This window comes from Varanus komodoensis, unplaced genomic scaffold, assembly GCF_004798865.1.
Source record: "Varanus komodoensis strain SLA01 unplaced genomic scaffold, ASM479886v1 scaffold52, whole genome shotgun sequence".
NCBI classification, from domain to species: Eukaryota; Metazoa; Chordata; class Lepidosauria; order Squamata; family Varanidae; genus Varanus; species Varanus komodoensis.
Window position 1 is genome coordinate 193,450 of NW_025336114.1, and position 25,472 is coordinate 218,921.

At 44.0% G+C, this 25,472-nt stretch overlaps 1 protein-coding gene across 2 annotated transcripts; it reads right to left on the reverse strand.

Annotated features, from left to right (window-relative positions):
• On the reverse strand, nucleotides 1-19,649 carry MYL9 (myosin light chain 9). Of its 2 annotated transcripts, none has more exons than XM_044447512.1 (4): nucleotides 19,508-19,649; nucleotides 7,289-7,494; nucleotides 2,486-2,647; nucleotides 1-1,883 (listed from the first exon to the last, which is right to left on the reverse strand). In XM_044447512.1, exons 2-4 carry the CDS (start codon nucleotides 7,470-7,472, stop codon nucleotides 1,711-1,713), a joined length of 519 nt encoding a protein of 172 aa, XP_044303447.1. In that variant the 5' UTR covers nucleotides 7,473-7,494; nucleotides 19,508-19,649; the 3' UTR covers nucleotides 1-1,710. The 2 variants fall into 2 exon arrangements, with proteins under 2 accessions (XP_044303447.1, XP_044303448.1); XM_044447513.1 differs by having other exon boundaries at nucleotides 19,385-19,523.
• Nucleotides 19,650-25,472: the final 5,823 nt, after the last annotated feature.

Here is a 25,472-nt window from a genome sequence, read left to right on the forward strand (position 1 = left end):
TACATTTGTATTATATTCTTTTTATGCAATTCAATACTTTTCCTTTACGTTACAACAACTTTGGTCTGATTATCAACAAACAACTGTACAGGCTACACCTTTATTTTACTAACTTGTACAAGCTAATCTGAAATATTCCAAAAGGTGTACTTCTTTTTAAATAAAGGGAATGAAATCATCAAAGCAAGCTCTTCTAAAACAAGATTTTTCCGTTAAATTAGATCAATGGGGCACTCTGCAGTCGTGTTGGACTACAAGTCGCATCATCCACCCAACCAACATGGCCAGTGACGAGGGAGGAAGCAAGCGGAATGGCCAGTGGCTGTGCTAGTCCGGATGATGGCAACTGTAAGCCAACAGCTGGAGGACATCAGGTTAGGAAAATCTGAATTAGATGTGACGGATCAGTGAGATCTTCACTTTTGTGCTCTTCTTGCTTAGGCTTTTCAGGTAGCCAGCAATATATTTTAAATGCTGGGTTAGGGGAGGAAATAGAATTTGTGCAGAACAGGATTTCACACTTTCTGGAATAATCATGTCAGCAGTATAGCTCACATCTTGTGTGTGCAGGCAACGTGGATTTGGAATGAAATTGAGGAAACTTGGGATTTCAAAGTTGTCTTTGTTCCACTGGGGGCAGGGAGTGTTTCAGATGTGTGCTGCCCATCCGCAGATGCAGAGGTGCTCTTTCTGTGGAAAGCATCACGAGTGCAAAATGGCGTAGGCTGTCCCAGGCAAGCGACACCATCCCAAGGCTAGACTGGTGTCAGTGAGGTTTGAAGGGGTTTAATGGAAACAATGAGGTTAAAAGCCAGTATGGTCCAGCAAGTAGAGAGTATTTTGGACTGGCGAGATCCGAAATCAAACCTCACCTTTCTATAAAGTCTGGATGCTTCTAGATGAGACTTATTTTGCCATTGCCTGCCACAAAGGCAGGCACTTGTAGCCATCTCATGTTTATCACTGCCACTACCATCTTTTTTCCTTGCTAGGAAAAAATCTGTTAAGAAAAGATTGAATAGGTACACAGTATCATTTGATTGCTAGCACTAAGGGGCCTCTGTGCAGAAGCATCCTTAAAATGTGGTCCCAGAGCATTTGCTTGTCTCACTTTCCCATCTATAACATGGGAACAATAGTGCTTGCCTTTACAGGGTTGTGGTGGTGATATAAATAAAGCTTGTAAGTCACTCTGCAAGTTTAAAAGTGCTCTCTCCATGCAATCAACAGTTGCAACAATAGAGGCATCTGTTGTTTAAGTAAAAGTCTTGAAATGGTAATCACAACTGGCCCCTTTGGATTATATTAGATCCAATGCTGAATGGCTGTATGAATTAGATGTATGGGTCAGATAGTCTGATGCTTCTGCAGTGCTTTTTCCTCCTCCCTCCATTTGCAGTTTAGGCTGCTTGAAAGTGGGGAGGTTACAAGGACCTGACTCCATGACAAGCAAGGAGTTAATTTTAATATAGGATCAGTACCACTCTGTGTGTGTGTGTGTGTGTGTGTGTGTGTGCGCGCGCGCGCGCGCGCGCGCATGCAACTAGCTTATTCCTCATTTAGAATAGGGCTAGTTCTGTTGAAATGTTCCATAGCATATCCCTCTCTGGGTAGCCCATTCTAACACTTGACTGTGACACCAGGGAAACTTCGAGGAGGAGCAAGGGGACTGGGACACAGGGCAGCCAGAAGTCAGGATCTCTCTCCGTTTTAATCATCTTTGTCTTTGGCACCATGCTTCAGGATGCGAGTGAACTCCACATAGTTGAAGTTGCCTTTCTTGTCAATGGGGGCTTCTCGATACATTTCATCAACTTCTTCATCTGTGAACCTGTCCCCCATGGTGGTGAGCAGCTCACGCAGATGGTCTTCATGAATGAAGCCTGTAGAGAAGATAAAGGATGGGGGCGGGGAGATAAAAGGCAAGGATTTAAATTAGTGGAGGCTCTCCTAACACCAGGTAATGTGAAGTGGTCAGCAAAGCTGGCGTGTTCTCTATGAAACGAAGACTCATTTGGATCTTGTCCAATGCCCCACTCAGGAGGCCCATTTTGCTTTGCTTTTTACTTGGACTGGAATCCACTGAATACCAATTTAACTTAAGAAGAATTTACCCAACATAAAGAAAACACAAGAAACCTCCAAACTTCCAAACTTGGTGCCAGTCAGTTGTATTGGAGTACAACTCCTACCATCCCCAGCCAGGTGGAGGGCACCAGAGTGAACAAGGCCACTGAGGTCTGATTCAGTCCAGCAGCTCAGCAGGCAAATGAGTTGTTTTGGATGTTTAGCAGAGAAACCCAAAGAAAATGCCCACTACAGGCCAAGGTCCCAGCCCCAAGCAGCATACAACTGAAAAGGATGATAGAGGGAACAAAGGGACAGAAGGAAAAAGAAAAATTAAAATCCTGGTCAGCTGCATTTTTCTAGGCTCTGAACGCAGAATCCCCAGTTGCCAGAAGGAGGTCAGATGCATGGGACATACCTGTGGCCTCCTCATCAAAGCAGGCAAAAGCATTGCGGATGACATCTTCTGGATCAGTACCATTTAGCTTCTCTCCAAACATGGTGAGGAACATGGTGAAGTTGATGGGCCCAGGAGCTTCACTCATCATGCCTTCCAAGTACTCATCAGTGGGATTCTTCCCTGAAAGTTCCAGCCAGTAGAAAGATTACTCCATGTTTTAGTGCCTGAACCTCTTCAGCCAAATCTCACTCTAGTAGAGCCTTCCGCAGCTGGATGCCCTCCAGATGTTTTAGACTGCAGCTCTCAGAATTCTGGACCATTGACGGGTGGAGGGGAGCTGAAGTCCAAAACATCTGGAGTGTCAGCAGGTTGGAGAAGGCTGCCAGAGCACCTCCACGTATTGCTTTCTTGTTCTGGAACGTAGGAGATAAAATTTGAGATCCTGGAACTGGCATCACTCAACAAAGCCGGAGGAACTTTTAAGCCCTGCAATTCTCTTTATCATAACCCCAAAAGGAGGAGGTACAACTGAATAGCAGTTTTATTGGCTGGGGATCCCAAGGTATGTTTGTCTTCTGTGACAAAAAGAGCTGCAGGCTTAATCTTTAGAAATATGTTGGGGAACTGATTGTATTCCTGCTGAGTATTATTAATATTTCTTCCCCAGAAATATGGTATTTGTGCTGTTTTGGGTGTGTGCTTCCCCCTTTTTTCTCTAGCACATGGTTTGCTTGAGACATTTGGTTTTTTCTCCCCTGAAACCTTTTCTAGGATTGCTTGGCCAAGCCTTGCAATGTTGAATCCCATGTAACCGTCCCATCCATTTTCTTGATGCTCTGTTAAGAACATGCAGCCAAAGTGAGTGCAGCGTGCCTCAGAATACCTACATGGGCATTTTTTGGCTGAAAGGTGTTGAACTCCAACTCCTATCAGCTTCAGCCAACATGCACGGCAGTAATCAAAACTTCCAGGTGCACCAGTTTTACAGAAGGCTGATTTCAGGTGGGGTAGAAGGGGTGTGCGGCATGTGCAGCTTTCCCTCCAACAGAAGGGAACAGCTGGTAAGCTCAGAACAAACAGCTAAGAGGCTGCCACCTCCGTAACTGCTGCCTGAGGCATCTGCTCCACTCTGCCCAATGGAAGGGCTGGCCCTGGCTCCCTGTTACAATGAGCTGGGGAATACTCAGGTTGAGAATGGTCCTAGGTACAAAGGAGACCAAGAGCGCTTTCCACCAGGTCGGGTTGCTTATAGACAATAGTGGAAATTTGGGAGGGTTATACAATAGGGCACAACCTGCTTTCTCCCTGTGTATGCTGTGTGCATGGAAATATGGGCACCTGCATGTTTTTCCTACAAGAGGAATCCTCCTAGCCTTCTAAATACACTTCTGAATCCTCTTGAGATATTAATTCTTTGCAGAAGTTAATTATAGAATTGGAAGGGACCATAAAAACCTGGGACCCTGACCTAGGAGCATCCTTCCTGCGACTTTTCATTGCAGGTCCCACTTGTTTTATTGGTTTATCAACCTCATTCTTCAAAGTATTCTTACAGCTATTAGGTTAAATTCAGTCTAACGGTGCAATCATATATGCATGTCTTCAGGTGTGATTCTCATTGACTTCCATGGGTTTTACTCCAAGGAAAGTGGTATAAATTTGTTTTACACTGAGCTCAACGGGAAGCCCTAATTTATTATTATTATTTACTAATTTACTCCAGAGATAAACCTATCACAGTCACTTATTTTGGTGCAGAAGGAAAAATGCAAACTGTGGATTATTTGACATTGTCTCTTAGCAGGAGAATTATTTATGCCTTGAACTATATGAAGCAGATCGCAAACCATATTTTACAATGTTTCCAAGATTATCTGGATCTGCAAACGCATTCCGTATCCTTTCTCTGGTTATCCCTGATCATGGATAGGCAACCTGGTATTCTCCAGAAATTAAGGCAACTCTTAGCAGCCTTCGTCAGCAGAACCCTTGTCCTAGAATCATAGGAGTTGTAGTCCTGAAATCTGGAGGGCGTTAGCTTGCCTACATGTGCATGCTGAGAGGAACCGAAGGTCATACTAAAGTTGATCCCCAAGTTGTTGTGAATGTTTATGGACATTAGTCTGAATCTTAACATGCCCGAGAATCTTTCCATTTATGTGCTTCTCTCTTTGAAATTCACAGCCATTCTGACTATAGCACAATGAGATTCCAACCCTTTATTTCTGTACCCTAGAAGGATGTTTGTTCCTTTTTACCAGGATTTGGTGATAGAAACCTTAGTTATAAATACTACACTGTAGCCCAGCTAAATTAGAGCAATAAAAAGCCCCTGTGAACTTTTCCTTGCAAACAAAGATGAATGCTCTGTTTGCTCTTGTGAGGGCAGTTTCCTAGAAGCTTCCTCATAAATTGCCTATAAAACCATATCCTGGGGGTATGATTTAGCAGTTCAAGGGTGCAATCCCCACAATCCCTGCAGGTTCAGAGAGCAAAAAGGCCTACAATTCCCAGAATGCTTTAGTCAGCCAGGCTTGCTGGGGCATGGTAAGAGCAGCGGACCATTTTCTGCCCTAACTCAACCTCCACAGGATTGTGCCTTAATATGATTATTCAGCATGCAAGGCATACGATCAGGAGAAGAAAATACTGGAAAGTCTGTATGACTTTGTAAAAAAATAAGAGGAAATCGTAAATTGTTCAAACTTCTTGTGCACATCCATCCCTGGCCTGCAGGATTCCCATTTCTGGATGAACTACTTCTGAATTGCTCAGTTGGCTCAGCATTAATCCAGGAAAAATGTCTGAACTTTTATCTACACTTGCAGTATTCAAACTGTGTTCCCTGGTTCTCTCTGTGAGAATCATGCAGGGTTTCCTGAGAATCATCCAGTGGTTTACTTCTTTGATTACAGTGAGATTGTAAGGTCTTCATTCCTTTGTTTCATTTAGACATTGACTTCATTTAAGAGAAGTCAATGGCAAGGGAAGTCTTCATTCAGTTTAATTCAAAGCCTTCACACGTACCCCTAAAAGCAGATTAATCTGTTTTAAACCACAATGGTTTCATTTGAGTGGATTCAACCTGCAAGGAAAAATGATCACAGAGACCTAATGCAAGAATAATATGCATGCAGAACCAGAAATGCACTTGCCACTGTCATCAATAATACCAAATTATGATTTTCTTTGTGGCAAAAAGGCCAGCACATCCAATGAAATGTAACTTTTCATATTGGTAGTGATGTTATACTAAAATTTAGTATGTGTTCACTAAATTTAATATTATTTAGTTACTAAGTAATAAGTGGGTTATTTAATGCATTTATAAATAGTTTGTTTACACTGTATGAAATGCATTATTGCAACATAACAGTAACATTTTGTTCAAATAAAATGTATTACATGAAATGTATTTATGAATGGGTCCCACACTGATTTTTTACACCAAGAATAGTTCCTCAGATATCTCCAGCTTGAAGACCGCTGATCTACGCGAATATGTAACCAAGCGCCCTCTAGTGGTCATCTCTACACATGGCACTGATTAAACATGCAACGTTCTGGTGCCATTGCTGGCTTGGGACATTTATAGTTCAGTACTTCGGGAGGCTACTTTTTTGTTTCCAGAAGCCACCTATATGGTGCTGCCTCTTTGCTTCATTCACAGACTTTCACAGAAGTGTGATTCCAAGAGGTGATGTGTGATCTTAAAATTCTTTCAGCCTGTCCCAAACATCTGGATGAGGGTCATTCTCAGCAGAGTAAACAAGTGTAGCGGTTGCTTGTCTGACTGAGGAGACCCCTGTTCAAATCACCGCTCAACGATTAAGCTCACTGTGTGATCTTGGGTCAAACACTTGACACCCTTGCAGGGTTGTTGTAAAGAAGGAGAAAGAACCCACCATATAAGTTGCCTTCAACCCTTCAGAGGAAAGGTGGGGCATAAATGTAATAGTAACTAAATCAGTAACGCATTTTGAAACTTCACAGAGCTTCAATAACATTATCTCGGGTAAAACTTAAACTACTCGTTAAGTTAGGCCAGTGCTGCTATCCCTAATTTTGTAAAAGGGTTCTGGTGCCTGAGGCTGAGGCTGGCTCTTTCAGTGCAGGCAAATTAGGGGGTAGAAGGAACCTCAGCACTTTGGACTAACTTTCGAATGTTCCCCATACAAACATCTCCCTGCAAACAGAAAACCAGCATGTCAAGGCAAAAGATTTCAGCCACGCTCACTGTGTCGGCCCTTACTATTATTATGTTTTATTGTATAGAATGGGATATAAAAGCCTAAATAAAGGAATAAATATTAAGTCTATGCCTCACTTTTTTTCCTCTTGAAGGAACCCACATGATCCTCCTCCTCCTCCTCCCCACTTTAGCCCCACATCAACCCTGTGAGGCAAGTTCAGCTGAGAGGAAGGTTCTGGCCCAGAGCCATCCAGCAGGCTTCCTGGCTGAGTGAGGACTAAACCCAGGATCTTCTGAGACCCATGCCAACACTCTAACCTCTACACCACACTGCCTCTTGACAGCAGGCACACAGGTGACTTGGTCACAGTTTTTCCCACTAGGGTGAGAAGTCTTGCATTTTAGTTTATGATTGTTTTTCAGTGTGCACCTATACTAATTTATTTATTTAATAGATTTGTATAAAAGTCTCCCATTGGCATGATGCACTCTTATACGTGCAAATTAGCAGATGAGCATTCTCTGCAAACTTTCCTATGGAATTGGCCACCAGGTTGCCTTCTCAGCTGCTGTGCTATGATGACTTATGTTGAAATCGCACTGCACATCAGGTTTGTTGTGATTTTTACCGAGAGATGCCAGCATGTCGTGCAGATCCTCCTTGTCAATGAATCCATCACGGTTTTGGTCTATCATATTAAAAGCTTCCTTGAACTCCTGGATCTGTGACTGGTCAAACATGGCAAAGACATTGGAGGTGGCACGCTGAGGGCGCTTCTTGGTGGTCTTTGCCTTGGCTCGCTTGCTGGACATCTTGATGGATGGATGCTTTGGCCTGGGAAAACAGGCAAGAATTTGCTTATCACAAGAGGGTTCGGAATAAATAAATCTGGCTAGAGTCCTGTTTCTAGTCATTCTGTGCCTTCCGATTTGGCACTTTTTGTTTTGTTGTTGTTCAGTTAATCCAGTGGTAAGATCTGAGCATGCTCCTCATGACAGTCCTCCAAACCACATCCCCAAAAAGAGGCCAAAAACTGAGGTATCACCACATCAGTTCTAACACTGTCATCTCCTCCACGATCAGGAGCAAATGGGGCTTCACTGCCCGTTTAAGATTAAGGCCAAGGCATCCCAAACTGCTTTGCATTACAGGAACAGTATATACTTGCTGGGAAATTTCATTTCCCACCACCGACCATGAGCAATGCAGCTAAGCTTGGAAAGAATGGGGAAGACTGAGTACAGTCGCAGCTGGCATAAACATCCAGTCTAACAAAAATGGTGGCACTGTATCCCTAGAAGCCCTGGCTCTGCTACATCATTGGGTTGGATTGCAAGACATGACAGCCCACCATGGGCTGTTTAACCCATGGTGAGGCCATTGCATATCGAACCCCTGCTCAGGGGTTGTCATATCATGTGAACCAGGCAAGTGAGGGTTATACTAGGATTCTAGTCCACCAAAGCTTAGATCATAATATATTTGTACGTTTTTAAGGTATCACAAGCATCTTAGTCTGAGTTGCAGCAAAAACAACAAACACTGCTATCCTTCTGGAAATCCCTAATAGGTTTTGTTCTTTCAGATTCTGGAGACAGATTTGGAACATTCAGCATTTGCTGCCCTACAGCTTCCCTTGCCCCATTTTATTGATTTGAGATGCTGAATCCCCTAACTAAACTTACTCTCTTAAATTTCATCAGAGAGTTTGATAACTGAATCAAATCTTCATTCTTTGATTGTCATCCAAGGGGGGAAGGAAATCCATTTTTAAGCTTACAGCAATAATAGCATTACATCTCAATGGGATAAAGAGGCTTGTGTCATCATGACACAAGTTTCTGCTACATTTAAAAGCAATGATGAAGTTGAAAGGTGCCCTCGTGACCTGTGGTATATTATGAAGCATTCTTTCTTTCAGGAATAAAAATTTTAAGGAAGTTTCACCAGGTTGGGCCTCATAAAATGCCATCCTTCACCAGTCTTGCCAACCTAAATCTCTGAAGTGGGTCACCCCCTATGATTCCCACCAATTGTCCAGATGAGTATAAGAAAAACTTGCTGCCCCTGGAGAAGGAAGAGATGCTGTGTGGAACCTTAACAGCTTTTGCCAGGACTTCTGCAAGCTTAATTGGCAAATACATCAGAGACTGAGGAAGGTGAGGTGCCCAGAAAATTAAACAGGTGTGGCATCAAGCAGCTACGGTGAAAAGTAAACCTTCTCTTGCTCAGAGTCTACCTGCTGGACAGCTGTTAAAGGCCCAGGAATCCTGATCAGAGTGAGGAGGCCTGTGCTTCTGGGAGGGTCCCCCCAATGAAGGAGCCTCACTGAACTGACGTTCTTAGACTTTATTTGCACAAAGACAGGCGCACAAATAAGGCCCAGTCTCTAGGCCTACTCAGAAATAAGCAGGAAATTAGTTATCTGTTCGCTGTGGATTCCATGCATTCCACTCCCCTCCCCCTGACGCCCTTTGTCTAGCCGGGCCAGGAGCAGCATGTGGATCTGTGCTTGTTCCTTGAGCTACTATGGCTTGTTAATAAGGATTAGAAGCTCCTGGTTTATCAAAACGAGGGCTGGACGGGCATGGGTGGCCATGTGTCCTACTTTGTAAAGTTCAGTCCTCAATTTGATGGGCTGCCCAGTCCAAGGGCAGATTAAAAAGAAAAAGAGGCATCAAAAAGGAGGGAGATATCCATGAATAGGAGCATCTGGAGAGCAGGCAGGTACACAGGTAACCTGGGCAGAGTTTTCTCTGTTCCTAAATGCACAGGAATACCTATAAATTGGCATATGCACATTTTAGGCAAACCTCTGTCCTCTGTTAACAGTCTTCCTTGTTGCTGATCTCCTTTTTGGGTGATCCGGTCAATACCCATGCTAGAATAAACCTTGCTTTTCACAAAGCACCTGGCAAGTTCACTCTGCCTTACCTGAGCTGAAATCATAACTGTGCCTCCCATTATTGCCTTCCAATTGCTTGTTACTTTCCCTGGGTTAATTTTTAGATCTGAGCAGGGCCTGCCTTAATATCAAGTACTAAGGTGCCATGATGGCACAATAGGAATAATAATACATGTATTAAGTATGGCATCTTTCCCCTCAAGAAACCACCATAGCTTGTGTGTGTGTGTGTGTGTGTGTGTGTGTGTGTGTGTATATATATATATTGCATTTTTGTGCAATTCCGCACTGACTGGGCAGCGTGGATGTCTTCCCAGCTTTGGGTGGGAAGGGACAGCAGGTCTTGACGTGGCCTTGAGGCTTCTTTCAAGACAATGCAGGTATCTGTGCAGAACCTCCTTCCGGGGACCAAGTCACCATGCAGGTGCAGGATGTTCACCAACTAAACTGACCCAGCTCCTCACTTTCTAACTCCAGGGAATTTCTTAAAAAAAACAAAAATCATCATCATCATCATCATCATCATCATCATCATCATCATGTCCTTAGTGTAGCTGATAAGAGTAAGTCTGGCTGTTATGTTGTGACAGAGTGAAGTGCTGTCTAGCAAGGGGAGCAAGGAAGCAAAGCAAGCCCCAAACCTGTAGCCAGACAATGACTGCAGAGCTCAAAGGCTGACTTGTTAGCACAGCCTAGGAAAGCAGCCCTTTTCTGCCAGCACCAGGAAGATAGGGGCTGAGATGATTAGTCCAAGGCTGTGATACACCTCCCTCTACAGGGAGGATAAAAGCCTCTTTGTCCTGTGGCCTCCAGTGGGACTTTCCTGAGCATTACATTTGTCACCAGCTGCCCTGCTGCCTTCTTTCCATGAGCCTTATCACAAAGGAGCCAAGAGCCAATAAGTGATGCTAACATTCCATCCCTTATATGTTATGTTTCAGAGTTCTGCATCCTCGCAATCCCTCTGGAGAAGCAGGCCATTTTTTCCAGAAACACACATTCACTTTGATGGTTCATATACACAAACTGGACCTACTGAGGCAGCTGTTCCCAAGCACATCTGCAAGTGTGCATGTTTGATAGTGTACCTCAATCTCCTTTGTGGAGGGGAAGGAACACAAACACACATTTTGGTCAGCGATGCACCTTTTTTTGTATCTGTCAAGACAAACTGAGCAAAAACTCTGCCCTAATATGGCTGCTAAAAGCCTGAAACTGTAAGAACAGATTTAGACTTAAGGTGGATCCATGTTGGAAGCCTTGCTCCCCATGTACACCTTAGATATGCTAATGTGCCTGTCCTGAAAGGTCTTCCTTTGGGAGCACATCTTAGGCATGCAAATGCTTGCCTGTTCCAAAAATTCTTCTTTTTGTGTTATGTTGTCTTAACCCATTCAACCCTATGGTTTTACTCTCATGCACCTATGGAAAACTCATTCCCCTCCCCTACAACCTGAGCATCTTGTGTAGTCCCTTTGGGGGCTACCTACATGCTACATCATTCAGACTTATTTCCTGTACGTCTGAATCAACTGCAAGTGTTCTTTTGATGGTACATTCCCAGCACACCTGCTCTCTGATTTTTCTTGTACATCCTTACCTTGATGCCTACTGTTCCCCACTTCTCTTTGTACAGTTTCACAAAAGAAACATCTGTATTCCCCACACGGTCAGTAATAAATGGAAACTTCTTATTTCCTGAAGCAAGGGCTGTGTCCATGGTGTTGATGCAACGGATGTCTCCCTCCTCCCCATCGCCCCTCTTTCCACATCCCACCAGATCTGCTCTGAAGGGTTAGAGACCTTTGCAGAGTAGATTCAGGGTGTGCCCAGAAAAGGGGGCTGAGGGGATGGGGAAAACCTGCTGGGCAAGTGTTCGATTCACCTCAAGGTATTTTTAGTTGGCACATTTGCATTTCCTCCTTCTTCCAGTCGGGTCAGGCAACCCTATTTTATGCTCACAACACTCCCGTGAATGGCGTTGGACTGAAAGGCTGGCTCAAGTGCATCCTGTGAGCTCCATGGCTGACTGAGGATTTGAACTCAGGTATTTCCAGCTTAAGTCTAACACACTATGAACTACATTGGATTGACTCACAACAGGTAACTATGCGTCAGTATCTGGTTCCTCACTCTGCCTACTGATGTTCTGCATTTAGCACAATGCAACTTGGCCTATTGGGCTCCACAGCTTTTTTTTTTTTTAATGTGCTGAATGTGGAAATTTAGGAGTAGGATTATATAATCCTAAATAATTTGCTGAAGGCTGTATGATAATAAAGTGGCCACCCATTTATGAAATTTTAAATTTGGACATTTGATTCCTGAACCCTGAAGAAATAGTCACAGTAATTATGTAGCTTTAGAATATTATCTCATTATTCCTTATAACAACTTTGTAAAGTGCCTCAGTGCTAATATAATCATTTTGCAGAGTTGGCTAGGGCTGAAATTGTAAGGCAATGTTTTGCCTATGGGCTTTATTAAATTAGTGCTGAAGACTAAATTGGAATCAGGGCTCCCCTAAGTCTCAACACTATTTTGTGTACACGTGGCTAAAATTATTTTCAAATAAAGGGATTTTAGTAACCTCTGCTCTGGTAATCTCGAGATTTGATCACTGCAATGCACACTGTGTGTGGCTGCCCATGACCGTCCAGAAGCTGCAGCTTCTGCAATTTGCAGCAGTCAGATTAATAGCTGGATCAGAAGGTCGAACCATATAACACTAAATCTGGCCAACTTGCATTGACTGCTTATGTGCATGTGAGGCCTTCCTCTGACTCCCACCTCCAAGGAAGCCAGGAATGACGCAACAAGGGGGGAGGGCCTTCACAGTGGTGGCCCCCCAAAATGGAATGATCTCCCTACTGGGGCTCCCCTGTCATCAACGTTGCCATCCTTTTGGTATCAGGTTAAAATGGGCCTCTACTCTCAGGCATTTAATGGCATCCCCCAGAATGGATGTTGGCTGTTTTAAACAAGTCAAACCCTTATCCAAATTGTTTAAAATGTCCAAACTGTTTTAAATTGTGTATACTGGAATTTTATACAGTATTTTATTGCATGTGTATTGTTATTGTATGTATATTGATTATTGTAATGCTAAAATCACGGTGAACTACCCAGTGAGCTTTGGTTATTCGGCAGTACAGAATTAAATTCAATCAGCATTGTTGCCATCCTTTAGCAGGTGGCACTCAATACCCCATATTGGCTGGTATCTTAATTTATTCTGACATGTTTCTATGAACTGTTCTTGGCTATAATTCAAGTATTTTCTTCCTTCAAATGAAGAGTCTAGTTCTTGTAGGGCTAACACAAATGTGTGATTTTCATTAAGTATGTGTTTCACTTATTGAAAATCATTAGTGAAATAAACCTGAAGATTTGTTAGAACTATTTCTTTATTAAGTAATTTGCAATCCAATTGTCATTATGTAACTTCCAGAAAACACCACTAATAATAAAAACTGCAAACATTCATCCAGTACTTGGGCCATACATCTACTCTGTTTCAGGACTTGTTAGTTCTTATTATGCGATCATCACAGAATTTTAATAGCACGGTTTTAAAATGTTTGGAATGTAGGAGTTAAATGCTTCCTAGCAACCTAAGTAATAGTAGGGTTTTGATCTTTCTGTGAGTTTGCTCACCCACATTCCAGTCACCCCATCCCTGCTCCTAAAACAGAAACCAATGCTACCATTCCGCAAGTATCTCATGCACCAGAAAAGGAAGAGACCCCTGTGTACGTGTAGTTTGTTAAGCAACTTCGTGATATCTTTTGATCTCTCTCTCTGTGTCTCTCTGTCTCTCTCTCTCATTGTGATGTATTACTTCATTTTTGGCAATGCATAAGTGACTGTCCTGTTGAATTAATAGCAGGGATACTGCTGAATTATTAACTCACCTCCTCAAAGCAGTATCTCCCTTTTAAAACAAAATGTTAAAGGGCAACTTAATATGCTTGATATTCATAATTAAGAATTTGGAAATGTGAATTAAGTAAACATTACTATTGCACAAAGGTAAGGCAAAGACACAACCAGGTCCACAAAGGGTTCTGGGAAACTAATGAAAACTAAATGGCAAGAATGTTGGGAATGCAAAGTCCTATCACTTGGCTCAAATAGTGCTTTGAGTAATGAAAAGGTGTGGAACTGTATTGCTCAAGGCCAAAAATATACTTAAAGTTTTCACTTTTCAGTTAATGAGCAAAACATGCCACATATGTGATATTAGAAAGCCTGGTACAGCTTTGTATAAAAAACAGTTAGGTTTAATTGGAAAACTCTAAGAAGTTGTTTCTTCAGTATCTAGCCTGAAAATGTATATTTACACCTATTTTGAAGGGCATTTTTCTTGTTACCAGAGGGTCGTATCTAAAGTCAGTTAAATCCTGTTTATTTCAATGAGTCTACTAAGACAACATGGAATAGGACTTGCTAAGTTCAAAGCTTAATACTCCTACTTGTGACCTTCTGATGCTTTGGACTATAACTCCCATCAGCCAACATAGCCAGTGGTGAGCAATGATGGGAAGTAGAGTCTGAAATATGTGGAGGACTACTTGAATTCACTGAGTAGTACAACACAAACTTTTAAAGAAATACTATTTCCTATCAAACTATTAAAATGTCATCAATGATCTCATTTATAATGGCCAGAGATCTTTTTGATGTTAGACAATAGGTGTGTTCATACATAGCAACAAGCCATGCTGGAAGCCACACAATTCAACACCCATGGTCAAGACATCCCCATGGAGAATTAGTGGTTTGTTGTAGGGTTACCACATTTCATCACTGCTTATTGTTATGTGTGAATCCAGTTCCAATATTTTCCCATGGTTTCTGCATTGCTGTCATCAAGTTTAGCACAAGAGCAGCCATGGCAGCAGCACTCTGGTTCTGTGCTCCCTTTCTTCCCTGCCAGTGCACAGCTCTCCAATACCCAGCTGCCTCGCTGCTCCACCCTTGCAATGCCACGCTGCTGGTGAGTTCCCGTCACAATAGCAGGACATACAGATGGCCAAGTGGTGGGGAATCATGGTGCGGCACCGGAGGGGTGCACCTCCAGCAGCAGTGGCTGTGGAGGCAGCCATCCCTGGCACTCCTGCCTGGTCACTGCACTGGCCGGGATCAGCACCTCGGATGAGGTAAGTCTTGAAATTGTCCCATGCTGGGAGCAAGTGGACGCCTCATGGGATGGCTGCCCTTGGGCTGTGCATGGGCATCACCATCCAGGTGATTGCCCTGAACAGCTCATTTTCCCTGCTTTATCTCTGCTTCCAGCTGCAAGATAATAGAAAATAGAAACAGAACAAGTCAGAAGGGGTCTGCCGGGCCATCTAGTCTGACCCCCGGCTCCAGCCGGCTCTGCTCACGACATGCCCACCATGTGCATGTCCAGCCTATCGTTGAACACCCTCACCGATGGGGCCTCAGCCACCTCCTGTGGAAGCCCATTCCATATCCTCGGGATCATCATAATCACAGCCTCATGATTACCTTGTGGACACACTTCCCCTGGCAGCCCTGGAAGCAGCCCTCCAAGAACCATGAGCTGCTGTTGGGTTGTTTGAGGGTTGTAACCCACCTCCCAGCCAAAGGAGCCATGCCATCCATGGTCTGGATGACAGCAAGCCATGCCGGTGAAGGTACTTAGGCAAATCCAGCCCGCATCTGAGCTGGGGGAAATAAGCCACCACAGCTTATTTCCCTTATCATGATCATGCAAATGAGCCCAAAGGGAAAGAGAACAGCAGCAGCACATTTATTAGGCTTAGCATGACTGCAGTCCTATGCATTATCACACAGGGAAGAAGAAAGCTCCATTCAATCCAGTGATGCGCACATCTCACTTATCAGTTGGACTTGGCTCAGAGAGCCCAAGTGTGGGTTAATGTCGTGGCATATAAATAGATATAATAAAGAAACAAACTTGCAAAATGAAAGGAGCCTTAACAAAAGAGCTTCAGCCAGGTGAAATGCAATCTTTGGCTTTTCACTAGAAATATGTATCTATATAAAGCAGTTCTAGTTAAACTACTAGCACAAAGTAGAACTTTGTCCTTAGAAAAGCAAACTCATCCTTATTTTCCTCACCTTCTGACTTCCTATATGCAAAGCAAGTCACAAATAGTAACCCCGAAAGCATCCTAGAACTGGAAAGGCCCATGAGTTACCCTGGTGCTCTGACAGATGGCATTGTCATCCCTGCTTTGAGAAAGCCGCAGAGTGGCTCATCTCTGCACTCCACCTCCACGACACTCTAAGCTAGCCTCTCCTTCCCTGCTTTGTTCAACCATTGCCTTTCAATCCCCTTGCAGTGGCTTTTGAGTAAGTGCATGTGTGTGGAGGGGGAAGATGAGGTGTTGGCAGGGATGGACACACGAGATTTACCCAGGGTGCACCTGCAAGCCTTATCTGCATGTTCTTCTTAGTGGTGCAATGGAGATTTCTGGACTGCTTCAGAAGGGAAAGAGGATGAGTAAGGCCATTTATGGCAGGCTTCCTCTCCTAATATTTAAAATGAAAACCTCCAGTGTTCTTGACTATTGGCCATGCTGGCCAGGGTTGCTGGGAGTTGAAGTCCAAAATATCTAAAGGGCATCCAGGTTGGAAAAGAATGGCTGTGCCCTAACATCAGTCTTCCTTTCCCTCCGTGATGTGATGACCAGACATGGGCCTCATTTGACAGGTGGGGCTGGCACACTGTTTGCACCACACGGGCAGATTTCTTGCCATTTCTAATCGGTGAGCCAAGGCTGCCGCTCTGGCATTCAGGAACTACTCCCAGCCCTCTCTCCTGGCTTCCCGTTGTCAGCCCAGTTCATGTGTTCCTCATGTCTCCTTATATGGTGCTTGTGCTTCTGTTCTGCGTTGCTTTAGGGAGGAACTTGGTAGAGTCTGGTGGTCCAAGTAATACAAGATTTCTTTGACTATGGCTCACCTTTTGATAGGTCTCCGAAGTATCTTTCCCTTTATAACTCAATTCATTACAAAATGCTGTTGCACAAGCCCCACTCACTTGAACAGAAGCAGCCTAGCTCAACTTAGTGGTTTCCAGATATGTAGGGTTACAGCTCCTAACATCCCCACAATGCAAGGCTTCCATGATGGGATTTGTAGTCTAATACATCTAGAAGACACCAGGCTGGGGGATGCTCTCCTGGAGCTTTGAACCACAGCCAGACAGTCACACTCTGTAAAAACACACTTTAAAACTATCACCAGTGAAGATATATGAGCTCATATGAGCAAAGCAATGACTGAGTTCAGATAACAAGATAGCCCACATTTCAACAGCAACCTGTACTCCATCCATCCAGGCAAGAGGGCCAGCAGTGAGCCCTTTCATTTCTTTGCAGCCCACAGTAAGTGCAGAAACTCTTCTGTATGTGCATTCCGTAGGTCCCTCTCAACAGGGGCTCAACTGTTGCTACTGCTCAACCTGGAGGAGTTCTCAGTACGTCTTTCAATTTTTGAACATATAAGCAGTTAAAAGAAGGGCACCTCTGGGCATGTGTAGTGAATAAACATATAGTTCACTTACCACCAGCACCACCACCTTTGGGATGAATGATCAGATCTTCAGGGTATGCTTGAGCTTCTTAGGAAGGTAAACATATAGATATGTAGGATGCACCCAGACTGAGGGGTTATTGCACACTGAGCACGCCAGGAGACTGATGCCCACAAGCCAGATAGGGACTGTGGTAGCCCAAGTGGATAAGGGGATTGGTTGATTCAACATATAGACTGTAGCACTACTCTGCCTTGCACAATTCCATCTTTACTAATGCACCCATTGTTTCTTCTTTGAAATCCATTTTTCTCTGCCCATCACCCCATCAACTAAGAGTTAGCATTTAATAAGATACGGAGGAAGTTGCTGAGTACAGCCTTAGCAGCTCATGACTTCCCAAGTGCTGTGTGGGCCAGCAGGACAAAAGTGCTTTGCATATCAGAACTGGAGAGACCAGCAGTGCAATCCAACGCAAGCTTCCTCTGAACTAAATCCCACTGATTTCAATAGGACTTACTTCCAAGTCTTTAAACAACACCCCTGAAATTACAGTTTTTGAACAAACCTCCTTCCTCCCTTTCTCTCTTTAAATGCACAAAATCTTCAAAACACCCTGAAGACTTTTCCTTCCTTATTTCTGAGAATAAATGGGAAGAGGGGCTTGATGATGAAAGTCATTATTCAGGTGAGGACTCCCTTACTGAGGTCTTCAAGCAGCAGCTGAAGAGCCATCTGCTGGGGAAGCTGTAGCTCTTGAATTCCTGCATGGAGCTGGGGTAGGCTTAGATACCCCCTCTGTCCACCTCCAACTCTGGAGTACAAGTCATGCATCTTTAGCCAAAAGGGTATCATCCGCCAGGATTAGGGTAAATCAATATCACTACCAAGGATGTTGGATGAACTTTTCAAACGTGAAGAGAGAGACACCTGACACGCGGCAGGGGCAGGCAATCTAGTGTCTTCCAGATGTTTTGGACCACAACTCCCATAATCCCTGCCCAGCAACCACATGGTCTGGGACTCATGGGAGTAATAGTTCAGGCCATCCAGAGGTCATCAAATCACCTCCTGCAGCATTACAGTTGATTTCCTTCTTGGATATCTTTCAACCAACCTATTGTGCACTTAAGGCATGAAGGGTAGCAAAAGTGGAGCCTTCTGGCTAATGATGTGGGATAAAAAGCCAGTAAATAAATAACTATAAACCCTGGCTGACATGCTGGTTCTAAGGCCTGCCGTACCACAGCGGCATAAAATCCAGGCATTCAGGAGCTGAGGAGTGTGCAAAGTGCAGCCCTCCAGCTGCTGCGGATCACAGCTTCCATAAACTAGGCAGTATGGCTAATGGACAGGGATTGTGGGAACTGTAGTCTAAAACTGTAGGCAGACACCAGCTATCCTGTCATGCTAAGCTAGAAAGGTCTGACTTTGTATAAGACAGTTTTCAATGTGCATGGGATACCTAGCAAGTTATGAAACCAGTAGACGGTAAATTCCAGAAAGGTATTTTGTTGCAGCGAAAACAATACCGTGCAAAAACAACAGAGTCACGCTGCATGTTGATTCTGGCATGAACTTTTGTGGACTGCAGCCCATTGCACAGTTGCTGGGGATCAACAGTGGGGATGCTGCTGCCTCCAATTCTTCTTGGGGATTTCCCACTGGTAGCTGGTGGACCGCTGCGCAGGCAAAATGCTGGACTAGAGGGCTCTTGAGCTAATCCCGCAAGGCTATTCTGAGGTTCTTGTGAGTGTTATGGGCAGATTGTGGGAAAGAGGTTGTAAACTGCGAGGTCAGAAGGGAATTAAAGGTAGAAAGTGCAAACAGCAACAATCACATTAACAGCAGCCATTCGTACTCCTATTTCTACATTGAAGTTATACTCCTCCAGTTTTCCACTTATATGGATCCCAAGGTGGCTTGCAGGGTTCTCTTCCTCTCCACTTTTACCCTCCCAACAACAACCCTGTGAGGTAGGTAGCATGAGAGGCAGTCACCCAGAATCACCCAGTGGGCTTCACGGCTGCGTGGGGACTAAGAACCCATATCTCCTGTGTCCCAGTTCAGCACTCTAACCACTACATGATCTGGCTCTCTTGCTAGTAACACAAACGTTCTTGCACTAAGCATGCCAACAAGCACATGCAATGCGATAAAAATTATTTATCCTGATTCAAGCCTCTGCAGATAGAATCAAACCTATTAAATTGTATTGTTAAAAAGGATTTCCTTTAACCGCGTGTGTGTGTGCTTGCGTGTGCGTGCGCACGCTCTCTTTCTCTCACCTATATGTATTTGCAAGTGATCACCCGTCCTCGTCCGCACCCTGTTTGTTTCGCCCGCGGGAAGTCTCTCCGCAGCCAACCAGCCACCACTCCCGGAGTTTCGTTCCCGAGAAGCCAACTTACCTGCGTGCTGCACAGAAGTCCTCAGAGATGGAGCTGCGTTCGCTGACCTCCCGCACGGCGATGAAATTAACTAGCTGTTTGATTTAATCCCCCTAGTTTGGGAAAAGAGCGGGATCGGGCGGCAGAGGTGTCCAATGGCATATGGAGCTGGCCCAGCCGGTCCCCTCCCACCCCAAAGGATTTGGCCATACAAGGCAAAAGAATGCGGAGCGGTGCGGGGGGCGGCAGCCCAGCTGTGTGGGACGCCGGAGCTGGGACGGAGACAAGGGGAGGAGAAGCCGGGGGGAGGCGGGGGAAGAGTGCATGCTGCCTTATATAGATGCAAGCGCTCCCGGAGCGGGGAAAAGCATCCGCGGAGGCCGCGGCGTTTTGGAGCAGCCAGTATCACAGGCCGGGATGGAGGACTTCTTCCTTTATAAGGGTACAAGTCGTGCGAGGGAGCGCTTGCTGCCGGCTGGGGGCAGGAGTTTAGAGGAAGGTGATCAGATATATTAAAGGTGGACGGGGAGTACTATGGTGGCTGCTCTCACCGCCTGCAGGACTCCAAAATTTCATGTAGTTTCCTTGTGCAAAATAAAAACAGTCTCACGGTGCAATCCTATGGATGTTAAGACGGGAAAAAAGCCCTGGGGCATGCTGGGAGTTGTAGGACTTGTCCCCACTTTTGCCTAAAGAGGCATAGGATTGCGTCCTCGGACGCCCACGTTGTTTGCTTGGAATCCGAAGGGGCTCGCTTCCACTTTACCCCCGCTTCCCTCGCCGCACCCCCGCCTCGTCAGAGAGCACCCCATCTCCGGCCTCCTTCACCGCTCTCCCCCACAGTCGTCCTGGTGGAGAGCGAGGCTGCGGCCGTGCGGTCTGGCACAGCTCGACTCTTCACCCCCACGCGAGCGCTCCCAGCCAAGCTTGGGCGAAATTTTGTTGGAAAATGCTGCTTGCCAATAGGCGACCATAGCTTGAAAGGGGGAGTTGCACATATCTCGTGTGTTTTGCTGCAATCCTTTTTGCGATCTTTGGCCTGAGCTTTCAACTCATTTAAGCACTTACTTAGCGGCCTCGGTGCCCGCTAACCCTCCACAGAGGTTTGGGCCAGTGGTGAGCAGAGTTAAAGTGGGTGGGATCAACTCTCATAAACATACCCCCCCCGTCTCTCATAGACGCACAAGCACACCTGCATTCATCCATGCATCCAAAAAGAACAGACACGTGCCCATTCTAATACACACATCCATCCATCCCCCGCTCCTCCATTTCTCTCTCCCCCTCTGCCTCTTTCTCGCACACACCCCTCTCACTTCCAGGGAAGGTCCAAGACATTTTACAGCCTATTTATTTATTTGCACACATATTTGTATGCCACCTATAACTGCCAAAAGGCCTTCCTAGGTAGCTGAATAATTAACCAAACTAATTAAGCAATGTGAAGCAAACTATACAGCTGATTTTTAAAAACCCCAAATAATAGTAAACTGGCCTCAACTGGTTCCAAACAGCAGGCAGAAGTAGTACATTTTAACCCTCAAGATAGGCCAGAGTGGAAGACTAATATGAGGAGGAGGTGTTTTAGCAGCACAGAAAAGGCCCTGTTTGTGATAGCTGAAAATGTTGCTACATGAAAGAATAGATCTTGCAGTGGAGTCACTGGAAGATCTTAAGAACCTGGTAGTTTGTATAGAAAAGACTTTCCCCCAGCTATTGAGAACACAACCTGGCTAACGCTATGTATCTGCAAGTTTCAAGAGTCCTGTTGGTTCTGTCCAGTTAAGTCAGATGGGCAGGTTTGAAATTCCTCTCAGTGAAAGATAAATGGCATAGATAAAGAGCTGGTGCTACATTCACCCTATTCTTTGATGTCGTAAAAGTAACCTGCATTATTATTTTTATATTAATAATGGAATCCTAGTGTTTGAAGGGACCTCCAAGTTCATCTGATCCAGGAGTGCAGCACATCTTGCAGCCCGAGGCCAAATTCTATTTTGGAGAAGCTCTCTCGGAGGCTGCATTTGAGTGGTGCACAGAGCTGAAAGGCAAAAGTTGTTGGCAAAAACCCAAAACCCACCAGCATAGTTGAGCTCAACACGCTTACTGCCAGCAGCTAGCCCTCAGGAGAGACATTTCAAACTTTTAGAGTGGAGAAAAGGACAGGAAGGCAGGAAGCTATCGAATGAGCTGTAGTGGGGGAATGGGACAGATGGGTTCTGCACTCTTGATCTGCAGGAAATCAATTCACTGCCACAGAATCCTTACTAAGTGGCCCTTACACTTCTTTGCTTAAAACCTGTAATGAAAAGTCCTTCCCCTTACAAGGTTGTGTATTGTACTTCGCATACTATCAGGAAGCTCTTCCTAACTTCAGGCAAAATGCCCTTTGATTTGAACTCACTGATTTCAGCCTGCCATGCTATCTTCAGAAAACACCCTTGCTACATCATCTGTGTGACAGCCCTTGAAGATGGCTGTCCCGTAACCTCTTAATCATCTCTTCCAGCCTAAACATAACCAGTTCCTCCAGCGATTCCTCAGAGGGTCTCATCTCCGGTCTTTTACTATTTTTGCCACCATCCTCTGGGTATATTCCAATTTGCCCATATCCTTGTTATCCTGATGCAGCTCATAGCTTATTTGGCAGGTCCAGTTGCATTTTTCCTGTATATTCCAGCGTGTTTCAGACTCTTGCTCTTGAGTATTCCAATTTTCATACTGAATTCCATCTCTTAAAAAACAAAACAAAACCCTTCCCTCAAAACTTCCAGCCTGAACTCTGTGTACCTTGAATTTAGTTAGAACTTGTCACTTTCCCACAACCTGGTACCTTACAGATGTTTTGGACTATAGCTCCCATCATCTCTAGCCAGCATTTCATCCGCCACCTGGCATGCCCTAGTGGAACACATCCGAAGAGCCATAATTTGGGGGAGGCTGACTTGGGTATAGGGCTGGATTATAATGGTTTCTGGCAAATGTTGGGAGTTGGAGGACTTTCTTCTATCTAAATGTGCATAGGATTATGCCCTTATTCATTTAACTATATTGATATACAGTTTTAATATATTATATTGAAAGGATCTAACAGTCTAGGTCAGGGGTCGGCAACCCACGGCTCCGGAGCCAATGTGGCTCTTGAATGCCTCTGCTGCGGCTCTGTCGCTCGCGTCATAATCCGTGGCCACCGTCGGCTGATCCACGGCCCGTGCCAGCACAACTCTTGGATAAATTGAAGAAAATAAAAGTTTCTGAAGAAAACCAAACGTTTAATGATACGTGGGTAGATTCACTTGCTTTTACTGCTGACAAACTTATGGGGTTTGCTGTTTGATGCATGGAGCCCTTTAGCACTGACTTTGACTCTTCAGGAAGCTGTTCTCCTATTCGAAATATATGAAAGGAGTCCTACTAGTTTATAATGTAAGATTAAAAATAACAGTTTTTAGTGACTGAAAAAGAGCTGCAGCTAAATCATAATGAAGATATGCATAGCATTAAGGTAAAAAAACGATATATGCAGTGTTTCCTTCATTTTAGATGTCAAAAGGGTTTTGCGGCTCCCGGTGTTTTCTTTTGTGTGGGAAACACGTCCAAATGGCTCTTTGAGTGTTAAAGGTTGCTGACCCCTGGTCTAGGTAAAAGTCAGTGAAAAGTCGTTGCTAGTCCGATCCTAAATGTGTCTACTCGGATGCCGCACTGAGTTCAAGGGATGTACTACTAGAAAGCTGAATATAGGATTATGCAAACTTATATGCACTGAAGAATAAGTCCCATTGAACTCACTGTGACTGTCATCTTAGTAAACTCATTTTGGATTGCAGTATTAATTGCTAAAAATTGTAATTCAACATGATCACAACACAATATTAACAGAAGCATCAACATAACTGTTTTTATTGTATTATATTGCTGACATCATCCTGACAACCCATGGTTTCTTCTAGGGCTTTTTGATCCATAATAAGTAGTCATGTCATCAGAATGTAGGAGCACAAGATCCTGCCACTCTTCATGATTTTGCTTTCGCCATGGCCAACGACGGCCCCTCCATTTTGGAATAAGTGTCACTGGTTCACCACTCTTTATTTTTTAAATTCTAGAATATTGTTCAAGTGTGTTTGCAATTTTTTAATTTTGTTGTTTTTGTCAGTCTTCTGTAATTGTACTCTTACTCCCTCTGATATTTGTACACTGGGATGGCCAATTTCCATATATAATTCAAAGGGAACAGGGAAGTGGATTAGGTAACATACATGGAAATTGAGAAGATGAGATTGCTTATAAGCCGATTTGCCCACAGGTGTCAGGGACCAATTGCCAAGCTGTCAACTGAGAAACAACAAAAAGCTGAGAAATAAGCAAGAGTACATGTGCCGAAAGTGGAAGCAGTAGCCTAGCTTTAAGTGCTAAACTAACATGTCTCAGTGTCCTTACCTTCTCAATAATCCCCTAAGTTTCCAGCTACTCCAGAAAGAAGAACTATTGGCTTCTACCCTCCTATTGTGGTTTTCTTTTTGGTATGATTACCACTGTAGGTCCCTGATGACGTAAAATAATCAGAAATAAATATGAATTTAATAGCTGAGAAGTAAATGGAATTCTGCATAAATTTAAGGGCAGCATAGTAACAGGAGGTGAAATTAGCATACGTTCAGTAATGAACTGGTCTCTTTCCCTATATGCCCTCACACCCCTTAAGATCGGCAGGGGAGGCCTTGTTCTGGAAGCCCTCATTGAAGGAGGTATAGAGGTAACTACTTGGAGCAGGGCCATCTCTGCGGTGGCACCCAAATTATGGAATATGCTCCCCAGAGAGGTCCACCTGGTACCGACTCTCTACTCTTACCTGTGCCAGGTAAAGACCTTTTTTTTACCCATAATTTTAATAATTAACAATTTTAATAAGAAATATTAATCAGTCACATCTTTCATTTTTTCTTTTTCCTTTTCTTTTTTAATTTTGAATAATTGGTTTGATTGAATGTTTTAATGTTTATGATTGAATTTTAATTGTATTTATATGGCTGTTTATTTTGTTGTGAGCCGTCCTGAGGCTATGCATAGGATGGCATAGAAATGTTTTAAATCAATAAATAATGAACTGGTTAATGTATCGTCACAAAAACTTGAGCAAACAACTGTGTCACTTATTGTAAACCCTTGGGAAGGCAACCAGTAAAACCTGAAGAAATATGTTTTTCCAGAGTGTTTTGGGTGGTCTCTGATAAAATGTCTTTATGGAAGACGGGTATGCTCATTTCTCTTGTGTGGGCCTTTAATAACTTTTATTGCATTTTCCTATCCAAAGTTTTTCTGTTCTTCTGATATGCAGAATCCATTTTATGGTCCAAAAGTCTTTGGCTTTTTATTTGACTAGGTTCACAGGAAGGTTTGCCTTTGACGCCTTGCAGATATGGATATAAGCTTCAATCCTTTAGTGTTTCACCACAGAAGGGGCCTTAAACACAGTGCAATTTTAGGAGCTGTATTCCTACTGTGAGTGCAGTGGGTTAAGCAAATATTGTAAATTCCCCAGTACCTTTTATCTCTAATGGCTGCATTTGCTATCTTAGGGGAAAGAGAGAGAGAGAGGCTCCCTGGGTAAGGCAGAATAATAAACTATTGTAAAAGCTATGGAAGATAATGCCTTTCTGCCACCTTGTGGAAATGAACATAGCGAAAGAGTTTTGAGCACACAAAAATGGAGAGCTATCCACAGGAGGAAGCAACTTCCTGGCACGGAGGTTGCAAATGTAAATTCATAAAAGATGCAACTTTGCATTTCAGTGCAATGCTTGCATGGGCCAAATTTCATGGGTAGGTAGCATCTGTTAATGAACACTGGCTAGGCATCTCTACCCTGGGTGCCCTGGGCTACTTGCCCATAATTAGCAGTAGGGTGGAGCAAACTTTTATAGACTGTTTTCAGCCTAAGGGTCATTTTATACATCATATCTACAGCCAATCTGGACAGAGAGAT

Excerpts from the sequence above, each read along its gene's own strand:
- MYL9 (XM_044447512.1), bottom strand. The coding sequence starts at position 7,472 with ATGTCCAGCAAGCGAGCCAAGGCAAAGACCACCAAGAAGCGCCCTCAG. Across the intron at positions 2,648-7,288 it reads CGACATGCTGGCATCTCTCG|GGAAGAATCCCACTGATGAG; the intron begins GTAAAAATCACA and ends TGGAACTTTCAG. Across the intron at positions 1,884-2,485 it reads CTTTGATGAGGAGGCCACAG|GCTTCATTCATGAAGACCAT; the intron begins GTATGTCCCATG and ends TCTTCTCTACAG.